General features: G+C 43.9%; 1 protein-coding gene across 2 annotated transcripts; it reads left to right on the forward strand.

Moving 5' to 3' along the window:
• Positions 1-2,530: 2,530 nt before the first annotated feature.
• qtrt1 (queuine tRNA-ribosyltransferase 1) lies at positions 2,531-7,416 on the forward strand. Of its 2 annotated transcripts, none has more exons than XM_018754606.2 (9): positions 2,531-3,524; positions 3,598-3,666; positions 3,982-4,120; positions 4,258-4,452; positions 5,039-5,177; positions 5,261-5,336; positions 5,558-5,667; positions 6,211-6,295; positions 6,440-7,416. In XM_018754606.2, the coding sequence occupies exons 1-9, from the start codon at positions 3,162-3,164 to the stop codon at positions 6,590-6,592; spliced, it is 1,329 nt and encodes a 442-aa protein (XP_018610122.2). In that variant the 5' UTR covers positions 2,531-3,161; the 3' UTR covers positions 6,593-7,416. The 2 variants fall into 2 exon arrangements, with proteins under 2 accessions (XP_018610122.2, XP_018610123.2); XM_018754607.2 differs by having other exon boundaries at positions 2,531-3,431; positions 6,440-7,415.
• The last annotated feature ends 4,024 nt before the right edge of the window (positions 7,417-11,440 follow it).

Raw genomic sequence — 11,440 nt, forward strand, 5'->3', positions numbered from 1 at the left:
GGCGATTTTATGAGCAGTGTAATTAGACATAAAAAGAATTCTGAGGCCACCTATCTCAGAAAAAATATACTGTGTGTTGAGATTCCAGATAAAGGAATATTAAGGAACTGAGCCAGTTTATCCTGAAGGTGTGGTTTTAGAGTCAAGGAAATTCATACCACCACATGCATTTGTGTTCATTGCAACAGATTTTTTCCAAACATAATGTGACCTGTTCTTCGATACAAAATTGAACAGGATCTTAGTTGTTTTGGCCAGTTTTGGCATTATTGATATGCACAGAAAGGGCCGTGAATGTTGGCCTAGTTGCGCCTTCTGCTTTTATTAGTGGAATTCTTCCTCCTAATGTCAGATGTCTTTGTAACCAGGACTTTAACTTTGATTTTGAAAGGGTTTTTTCAATTATTGGGTTTAAATTTAAGGAACATTTTACACTGTCATCTTTCCTTATAGTTACACCCAGTTACCTCCAATACAATTACTGTTACTCATTTTCTGGAACATCACATATATAGGACACTGCATGACATTTGATAGCCATTAGTTCAGATTTGTTGATATTTAGTGAAGCCCTGATGTTTTGGTTGGTAAGGATCTCTTAGATGGCAATAAATATACCCTGTAATTTACTCTCTATTATGTGGGTTGTAACAAGTTAAGACAGAACACAAAAAGACTTGGGGAGACTGGACAGCACTGTATAATCCTACAATATGGACTGAATCTTAGGGGTGTACTGTATTTCAGGTTAATACAACTATTGTACTTCTTGTACAGTATAAAATATTGATAGTATTGTAGAAAAAGTTCAAAAGCCCCATTTTTCAAATGCTTTCAAAATCAGTTTCGGCTTCAACAAATCAGAAGCCTTATAAAAATCTAAAAAGATAAGGTAGTTATCATCGTCTGTAACACACACACACACACACACACACACACACACACACAGTCTGAAACCGCTTGTTCCATGAGGGGTCGCGGAGAGCCGAAGCCCAAGTCCAGCAACACAGGGCAAAAGGCTGGAGGGGGAGGGTACACACCCAGGACGGGACGCCAGTCTGTCGCAAGGCACCCCAAGTGGGACCCGAATCCCAGACCCACCAGAGAGCAGGACCCGGTCAAACCCACTGTGCCACCGCGCCCCCCTCATTATCATACAATAAATCTAATACTAACTGTCTCATCCATGGTGTACCCCTCTAAGCATTGTGTTTAGTGATTCCGGGATAGGCTCTGATTCAACCTGACCCTCCTCAGGACAAGTGGATTGGATTGAAATCCAGTACTAATGTGACATTATTAGCAATATGCCATGATCTCAAGAAGAAGTTTTGTGTTTCATCTGTAATATTAAGCTAAAACATCTTAATACTTTTTAGCAAATATGGAGGGTATAAGTATGTTATCATTACTGAGTAAACTTAAATAGTGTGCCAGTTTTTTTAAAGAAGCTAAATCTTTCTTCAGGGGTGAAAGTAATAATACCTTGCATCATAGTTGGTGAAAGTGCCGTTTTGTACATTTTCAAGATAACTTGGAGCAAAAAGGGAACGAGTTGTTCAGAGAACATTTCATAGAATTCAGATGTCATTCCATCATTTCCTGGACCATTATTATTCTTCAAGACCATTATACAGTTTTTTACCTTATCTAAATAACATTATTGCAGTAATATAACAAGTAATAACATTACTGCAAGCCTTATTGTCATCTTCTACAATACTTCTGCAATATTTAACTAAATGCAGGAATAAGGGTCCATTCTTCAGTGCATCTAGATCTATAAAGGTTACTTTTGAATTCCACACAGGACAAGGATATCTTTTTTGATTGTTTTCTCACTGTCAATATTCATTTGCTTGGTAGAGCTCCGAGAATTACATTTTTCTAACCTGAAGAAATAAGATGAATTTTGCTCTCGCTGTTATATCCGTCTTCATGATAGAGTATAACAAAAGGGAAGGCTCTTTGAAACGATAAATATTCATTTTGTAAATCTATGTACTTTTTCTTTCCATCATCATCAAGTAGGTTTTCATGGGAGGATAAGAAAGGCGAGTTGGGATATTACCTTGGTTCCCTTCTCTCCGCTCTTTTTAGCAATATAATATCACTACTATCTAAACATTCATTTTCAATAACCTCTGTCCTAAATCAAAGAAATAAGGTGCACATATGTGAAAAGGGACCGGCTCTGTATTCTACTTTGTAAAAACCCCAAGGTGTGAGAACTGAGCTTCTACTGACATCTTACCTCATTGGTGAGGAATGAGTCTTTATTTACTTTTTTTAAGTCAAGTGAGTTTTTATTTCATCTATTTCTGTACATGTTAGTTTTTATATTTCTTTTTAATTTGTGTATTTACTTATTTTTTAAATGTTGTTTTCTTTATTCGTCCTGGCATTGTTGTTTGTTTTAATATTTGGAACTGCTTCCGTGTTTTCTTATTATCCTGACTTTTGTAATTACTGCCTTTTGTCAATAAAGTTTGTTTAAATAAACAAACAAACACATTGTCCGCATGCGCAAAACTGCGACTCATTAAAAGAAAAGCCGCCGTTCGCATACACTTAAAAGTGTCTTTTCATTTAGTGGACGCTTTTCCCCTAAGCGACGGACATCTTGGAACAACAGAAAGAGCGCAACGCATCGACAGAAGCAGCGATTTGGAGGCAGACACGTGATTTTTGAGTGCAGTCACAGAGTATCCATGATCCGCGCATGATGCGGACAGGAAGTAAAGGTGGCTGTGCGCGCACGAGCGTTATTAAATTACGTTCGTGGTCGTTTCAGATTCATATGTTTATTTGAAAATATTTTAATAGCATTTGGATTACTTTTATTCTGTAGTAATTTCTGTCAACACACATTACTTACACAGCGTTCTTACTCAGCTATTACTCAGTGCTCTTTTACAAACGGGGGGAAAGAAAGGCTTTGAGTTACAAAATTTACACTTATGTATGTAATATTTGGCTAATAAAAAGACAAGGTTAATTATATTGCACCTATCGTCATCTCTATCACATTGTGAAATCCAAACAAAAGAGAAACGAGTACAGCCACTCTTCCGCCTCTTTACATACAGTAATTACGCGCATGCGCACATTCACCGTTTCCTCCCGGTTACTGTCGTTCCACGTGGTTTTCCGCCTCCAATATGGCTGCTTCCACGGTTGGGGAAGCCGAAATGAATTCAGCCAGTAGAGGAGCAATCGCCGGTGCTCCTTTGGTGCTTCGCATCCTGGCCGAATGTCCGGTCAGCAAAGCCCGAGCGTGCGACATGACCCTGCCGCACTGCACGGTGAACACGCCGGTGTTCATGCCCGTGGGCACACAGGGCACCATGAAGGGAGTCACGGCGGAGCAGCTGGAGAATTTGGGTTGCCAGATCTGCCTGGGCAACACGTACCACCTCGGGATGAGGCCGGTGAGCGGGTCTGCAACACTTCTGGGAAGTTTCAGACAGGCTGAACAAAGAGAGCACAGGATGGATCATGGATGTGCTCTCGTCATCACCGTGGTAACGATACACAGAATGTCCTCTGCGTCTGCGCTGATTTCATGACTGCCTTCATAATGGTCCCCCTCTGCAGGGTCCTGAGCTGATCGAGAAGGCCAAGGGGTTACACGGCTTCATGAACTGGAGGCGCAGTCTGCTGACGGTAAGATGTAAGAGACTCAGTCACCTTGAAACAGTGAAGGTTGCATCGGACATACAGAGGAGGAGCTGAAATCTTGGGACCACCAGCGTGATCAGTGCAAGTGTGTGATTTGCTGCTATGGGACACATTGTTATTATGGATAGATGGATGGAAATATAACATAAAATCTTCATTGGTCCTGAAGGGAATTGTACAAATCTACAGTAGCACTGTACAATACTGACCATATCATGTGTTGATGTTGCATGAGAAGTGGTCAATGTCGCTTTGGTGATGTGATGTTTCCTGATCCCACTCTTCCCCTTCTGGGAGCAGGACAGCGGGGGCTTCCAGATGGTGTCCTTGGTGGAGCTGTCCCAGGTGACGGAGGAAGGAGTGAAGTTTCGCTCTCCTTATGACAACAAGGAGATCCTGCTCAGCCCAGAACAATCCATCGCCATCCAGAACAGCCTTGGTGAGGATGATTGCAGTGGCCCAGTCAGAAAGTCAGTGGCTTGTCGCCTGGTTACCCGCGCTTGCGGTCTTGTCTGTGTGGTCAGAGAGTGGTCAACTCTGAGTTTGCGCCCACGGGTTGGCTGTCTGTGCTCGCAGGCTCGGACATCATGATGCAACTGGACGACGTGGTGAGCAGCACTGTGACGGGACCCCGTGTCGAGGAGGCCATGAGGCGCTCGATCCGCTGGCTTGATCGCTGCATTGCCGCCAACAGAAACCCTGAGAGCCAGAATCTGTTTGCCATCATCCAAGGCGGCCTGAACTCAGAGCTGCGGCACATCTGTTTGGAAGGTGAGAGCACGCCTGGACTTCATGATGTTGGAGCTGCAATCAGGCACCGTCTTCATCATGTCGTTCAATCCTTGCTATATATTCACACACGAGTCCAGTCCCTGGCAGTGTTCGGAGTCCCAACTTACCAGCGAAGGTGTTTAGTGATCCACAGTGCTGGTGAACTTCTAAGATCAACTACACCGTTATAAGTTAGGTTGTGATATGAGAGCAAGGGCTGCATGGAGGTTCAGCAGAAATCACTGCTGCCTCACAATTTCTGGTCTGTGTGTTTTTTGGACCTGGTTCGAATCCAACTCAGTTTGTGTGCTTTTTGCATGTTCCTCTGTTCACTCTTGTGTCCTCCCACAGTCCAAAGAAGTATGTTTCAGGTGAAGTTGTGCCTCTGTGCGAGTGAGAAAGTGAGTGATTGCCCTTTGATGGACTGGCATCCTAACCAGGCTGCATCCTGCCTCACACCCTATGCTTCCAAGATAGGGTCCAGACCACAGTGACCCTGCGCTGGATCAGTGGTTGCTGATAATGTGTGATGGGTGAATAATATCAGAGCAGCACTCAGCTGAGCAGTGATTTCCTCTCCCTTCAGAGATGACAAAGCGGGATGTTCCCGGTTTCGCCATTGGAGGCCTAAGCGGTGGTGAGGAGAAGGATGACTTCTGGAAGATGGTGACACTGAGCACAGACCACCTTCCCCGGGAAAAACCACGCTACCTGATGGGTGTCGGGTATGAGGTCCCTCCCCAAACACGAGTAGCTTTACAACATCATAGCAGGTAGCGCTGAGTGCTTCTCACCACCTGTCTTCCAGCTATGCCGTGGACTTGGTGGTGTGCGTGGCCCTGGGCTGTGACATGTTTGACTGTGTCTTCCCCACCCGCACCGCGGTAAGCACTTCACTTGCCTATGCCTGTGTGGGTTCACTGTCCTCCATACCCTGCAGCTATATCCAGTGCAGTAGTTTCTCACTCAGCGTCCATGTTGGTGTGTAAGGGGGCAGAGTCAATACCTGCAGCCTGCGTGTGTGTGTGTGTGTGTGTGTGTGTGTGTGTGTGGATCAGCACCCTGATTGTAACGCAGCCTGTGATGTCTGTGCTGATCCCCCCAGAGGTTCGGCTCTGCTCTGGTTCCCTGGGGTTCCCTGCAGCTCAAACACAAGCAGTATGCCAAGGACTTCCAGCCCATAGACCCAGAGTGCACGTGCCCCACCTGCAGGAGGTGAGCAGAACTGCAGCAGCTCCCTGTTGGGGTGCAGTCAGCTGGCAGTGGTTATTTATGTAAAACAATTAGGAACTTGCTAGAAACACACATCAGCTACAACACAGTCCACCGAGACCAGTTTGGGGAAAAATTCATTTACAATTATACATATTTTGTGGAACAGAATGATTATTCCGTAAAGGGGCAGCAGGTGGCATAGTAGTTGGAGAAGCTGCATTTAGAACTTAAATGGTCTAGGGTTGAGTCCCTCTTCTTACTCTAGTACCCTTGCTCAAGGTACTTATCCTGATTGCTCCACTAAAAAGGACCCTGCTGTATCAATGGGTAAGTTACCGTAAGTAGCTTAATGCTGTAAGGTGCTTTGGAGAAAAGCATCGGCTAAATGAGTAAATCTGTATATACTGTAAATGCTGATTGGAATTAGGAGCCTATGTCATTTGTACTTTTTCTGGGATTTGAACCTGCACTGTGCTGCCTGGAAGTTTACTTCTTTAGGCGATTGTGTCGCTTCCTTATTGTGTTTCTGTCTTGCTTCCCTAGGCACAGCCGAGCATACCTTCATGCACTCTTGAAGTGTGATACAGCAGCCTTGCACCACATCACCATCCACAACATCTCGTACCAGGTGTGTGTGTTGGAGAGAATATGACTGGTGTCATCTTTTGTGTGTGTGTGTGTATATATATATATATAATATATATGTATGTATGTGTGTGTGTGCGTGCAAAGATGTGGTCTCACTGGTATGTGCGTGTGTCCACCTTCCCAGCTCTCCTTGATGCAGTCCGTGCGCCAAAGCATTATCGACGGGTGCTTCCCCCAGTTTGTGCGGGCGTTCATGGACCGCATGTTTCCTTCACGGGAGCAGTATCCCCGCTGGGCCGTGGACGCCCTGGCCTCTGTCGGCATCACTCTGAACTGAACTGTGATACACCAGGAACACAGAGGACCAACTGCATTGGGTGGAGGGGGAAGCGCTGGCTGGGGCCACTGGCAGCTCTAAAGGACCGACTTCTCTTTTTAAACTTTATATTAATGTATTTTAAAGAATTCTTACCAGGGATTTTTCAGCAGGCACAGAGCCTCACAGTTTCTGTGTCTGCATGTTGGTTATTTATCTCATTTCTTTTTTTTTTTTCCCACTTGTATTTTTTACAGCTGAATTGCAGAAGTGCTCCTATTAAAAAGCTCTTGTCTGGTTTTATGATATAATGTTTTGAATATGTAAAGTCAGTGTTTGCTGAAATTATTTTTTCCAAGGTTAATTCTGACTTAACGACACAGCAGTTTCACAGGGCCACCACTCCTTTCAGTAATAATTTGGGCATGTGGCATTGTTGCCATGGTTACCTGACCAGCCAGGGCATTTGAAAATACCTGCTTTGAAAAGCCTTATTTCACCTTTCCATTTTCAGCTGGAAATGTGTTAGTGTGGATCAAAGGATGTGGTACATCATAGCTTCACCATTTAAACAGTCACAGAATTAAATTTTACTTGAGAATAAGTCTACCTAGGTGTGGTGTTCTTAATCGATGTAAGTACTATACTGTACCTCTCAGTTTAACTTTTCATCAAGGATGTGCAACCATGAGTATGTAAGTGTTATGCTTTTGTAAATTGTTACAATTTTATTTTGCTAAAATAAATTTTAGGTTAAATAGGTGTCCTAGAGATTATTCTCTACGTAGGCATCAGTTGATTATGAGCAGAAAAAGCAAGAAAAGTGTTCTCCTAGGATATACAATATACAGTGCTTTACAGAAGTATTCAGTTTTCTGGAAAGTTGGTACCATTTTTTTTTTTTTAAAAGATACATACACATATTCTTTTAATAATTATTTTTATTATGAACCTAAGTTTCTAATACTTTATTTTCAAAGTAAATAATTTGTCAAAAGATTTTTTTGATCTTTTAATAAAAACTAGAGAAATGGTGCTTGCATAAGTATTCAACCTTCATGCAATATTTAACTAAGCCTCCTTTTTCTCCAAAATACCCATTAGGCTTTTGGGGTACATCGAAACTGTTTTGCATGCTACGCAGGAGTCATTTTGTCCCATTCTTCACAGCATATTTTCTGCAGAGCATTCAGGATAGAAGAATGGTGCTTTTAGACTGCAATTTTTACAAAGTCCCACAGATTCTCAGTGGGGTTGAGATCAGGACTTTCGGTAAGTCATTTTAGGACATTCACTTTTTTGTTTTTGAGCTACTGCAATGTTGCCTTGTTCTTGGGGTTGTTGCTTAGAAGGTAAATCTCTTCCTAGCGCTCAGTTGCTGTATTTAGTTCCATACATATTAAGATTCATACTCCCTGCAGATGAAAAGCATCCCCACATCATTATACTGCCACCACCGTACTTCACAGTAGGGATGGGGTTTTTGAGTCATGGGCAGTGTTAGGTTTGAGTTATACATAGTGCTTTGAATTTTGGTGGAAAGTTCTATGTTGGCTTTAGCTGACCTCAACACCTTTTCCCACATCCTAGCTGAGTCTCCATGCATTGTGCTAAACTGCAGATGTACCTTTTCTAGGGATAGCTGGTAGTGTAGTGATTAGAGCTGCTGACTTTGTAGCCAAAGTTTGCCAGTTCAAATTCCACCTTCATTTCTAGTACTCTTGAGTAAAGTGCTTATACTAAACTGCTAGTAAAATTACATAGCTGTATAAATGGTGAAGTAATTATAAGTCGCTTAACATTGTAAGTCTCTTTGGAGAAAAGCATCAGCTAAATGAATTAATGTAATATTGTTGAACAATGGCATTTTTCTTGCACCCTCTCAAATAGGCCAATGTTATGGAGAGCTCTTGATATTCTGGACTCATGTACATGTACCCCAATTTCAGCAACTGACTTCTGTAGTTTCTTCAAAATGATGGCTGGCATCTTTGTTGCTTCCTTTACCAGTTTATGTCTTGCTTGGGTGCCATGTTTTGACAGATGGACTGGTTTACACTGCAGCTGCATAGTGTGATACACCTTCCATTTTAAGATGATGGATCCAGTAGTGCTCACTGAGACATCCAAGCACTTTGACACTTCTTTGTACTATTTTCCTGGCTTCTGCATTTGGATCACATGATCTCTTGCTTGCATGGTATGCTCTTTTTAGGCTTCGTGTTCATTGCCTGGCTAACGACCTCTGTACAGAGTGATTCTTACATCTAGAAAATGTGACCTTTAATTGCTCACTGGTAGAAAGTAATTATTCAGTTATGTCCAAATAAGAGGTAAATAAATGTCTTGTTTTGGAACAATTTGCCACTTTAAAGTTTTGGAGCACAGGCGTTTGAATACTTACTTATGGCAAGAAGCACATTTCAGTGTTTCCATTTTACTTTTAATATTGGAGGATAAATAACTCATTTTGGCTTTTGAATTGGACTATTAGCGTAAAATAGATCTCATTGAAAATATTGATTGGGAGAACATTTGAATGTATCATTTTAAATACAGAAAATAGTGCTGACTTTCAGGGGGCTCGAATACTTTTGCAAGGCACTGTGCAATGAATGCTTTATTTGCAGGACGTGCAGGTCGTTAGAGCTGGATGATGCTTCCGTGCACGGCCACAAGGGAGCGCGGATAGTGAGGGAAAAGGAGGGGTTAAGTGCCAGCTGTTAATCGATATTGTATTTAGTAATACATAGAGTTTGAAAGGACAGCTTCGGGTTCCCTTTTCCTCTCAGCACTGCTGTTCAGCTTTTGCATCTCACTCGACATGCGGCCCCTTGCTGTTTTTTTGGTCACCTGCGGCTACTGGACGCTTACAGGCACTTACTTACCCCAAAGAAACGTTGCTGTAGCCTGTACTGGCAGAGGACCGCGTTTTACCATGAAACTGCACGCTACAAAAGCAAGTGTTTTATAATACTCTCCTGTGATTGACTGCCGTCCAGACTGCACCCTGCATCACGCTCTGTACCTCCAGGATTGGGACTTGAATAAGTGCTTATTGATGATGGACAAATAAAATTTCATCTTGTAAAATTCGTCCTTGAAAACTGCTTTCCAGGCACATCTTCTAAAGAGTAATATATGCGTTTATTGCCCCCTGTGATGCAGTGTTTTATTCCCCGAGCTGCAGACATGTACGCACACACACACAGAGTCACGAGTCAGTCTACAGCCGCCTGTCCCGAGCTGGGTCATGGCGAACCGCACCCTAACCACGCAGGGTGCAAGGGTGAAGGAGGAGGGGACACACCCAGGACGGGACGCCAGTCCATCGCAAAGCGTTCCAAGCAGGACGCGAACCCCAGACCCACCAACGAGCAGGACCCAGCCAAACCCGCTGCGCCACCGCATACGCACAGCATCGCAAATAATATTTTCCCTCGAGAAACTCGAAGTCTAAATGATAATGCTTATTTGAAAGGTTTTTGGTTTTATTATGGAACCAACTGATAAAGTTTGGGACGCTCAGTCTACATTAACGACATTTTCTTTTATGTGTTATGGGGAAAATATGCCTGTTAATAAGTCATGTCGCTATAAGACGCATTTTCCGAGACATGCACATCATCATGGGCATGATCTTTACGGTAAGTTTACCATGGTGGAGACTTCTCAAAACCTTTGCATAAGCAGTCGCTTTGCCCACTTAACAACACGTGGGTTTGTCCTCATGAATTATCTGAAGGTCTTTCAGCTTTGGGAAATAAACCACAAAACAGTAATTACTGGAGGAACGTCTGTTTACATATACATAGAGTGATACATGTGATTGAATGCCGCGTGAGTGGGAGGTCCACCTGTTCTCGCGTGTCGGGTGGCGTTTCAGGCGAGCAGTATTTCGTCATTAACATAAAGAGTGCGGTTTATATAGCATTTCTGCATCACCCCGTTCTTGGACCCGCTCTCTGAATTCTCCATCACTTTTCATCCGCATCTTTTTTTTTTTTTTTTGCTCTCTCTTTTTCAAATGCTTCAGCTTCTCTTTTCTCATCAATTTAATTGCGTTTCTTGTTAACTTTGTAACCAGCTTTTCATAGGAATCTCTCGAGGAAAGCGGGTATTTTTGGGCTCTTCTCACCTGCCATAAAAAAAGCAGGTGGCATGAAGTGACCCTCAGCCCTGTGGTGTGGCCCCGGGTGCAAGCGGTGGTCCTGCCGCACGCGCTCTACAACCAGTCCACGTGAACGAAATCAGGGATCGGGGGTTTAATTGATTTCGCGCTCATTCAAGGCGTAGAATGCGGTTTAGTCTAAAATTTATGGCCGTTATTTAAATTTATGAGCGGGGTTTCGATGCGCTGTGGACTAGGGGCGGAAAAAAAATCACGCAACAGGAGTTAATGTAGGAGCGGCTCTGGGTGCGCGAGGATGATGTGCGGGAGCCGATGCCATGATGACAGGGGCTCCAAATGAGTGCGTAGACGTGGCAGTCGCTCCGACGGACCACCCGCTCTGCAGACAGAGCTGTAGCGAGGATGCTGATGATGCTGATGATGAAGGCGCGAGCGGACCATTCCGATCTGTCCGCGGAGCCCCCGACTCAGCGCGCTCGCGAAACTAGCAACCAGTTGCGCGCGTGAACATCCCGCGCGAGCCCAAATCCAACTGGAATCGAACGATCGGGCTGCTCCGCGAGCATCACCGCCGTCCACCCCGCATTGCATTCTTCCCCCTGGGGATGCTCGTTTAGCACAGAACCCCGTGCCGTAGCCCCCAGGCCCCCGTCAAAAGTGAAGCAGCAGAGGTGGCATCGTCGCGCTCTTCACCCCCCACCTGTTTGCACCTCTGACATCCCGACGCCAGGATCATC

This window comes from Scleropages formosus, chromosome 8 (assembly GCF_900964775.1).
Source record: "Scleropages formosus chromosome 8, fSclFor1.1, whole genome shotgun sequence".
Lineage (NCBI taxonomy): Eukaryota > Metazoa > Chordata > Actinopteri > Osteoglossiformes > Osteoglossidae > Scleropages > Scleropages formosus.

Excerpts from the sequence above, each read along its gene's own strand:
- qtrt1 (XM_018754606.2), top strand. The coding sequence starts at position 3,162 with ATGGCTGCTTCCACGGTTGGGGAAGCCGAAATGAATTCAGCCAGTAGA. Across the intron at positions 3,525-3,597 it reads GTGCTCTCGTCATCACCGTG|GGTCCTGAGCTGATCGAGAA; the intron begins GTAACGATACAC and ends CCCCCTCTGCAG. Across the intron at positions 4,453-5,038 it reads GCGGCACATCTGTTTGGAAG|AGATGACAAAGCGGGATGTT; the intron begins GTGAGAGCACGC and ends CTCTCCCTTCAG.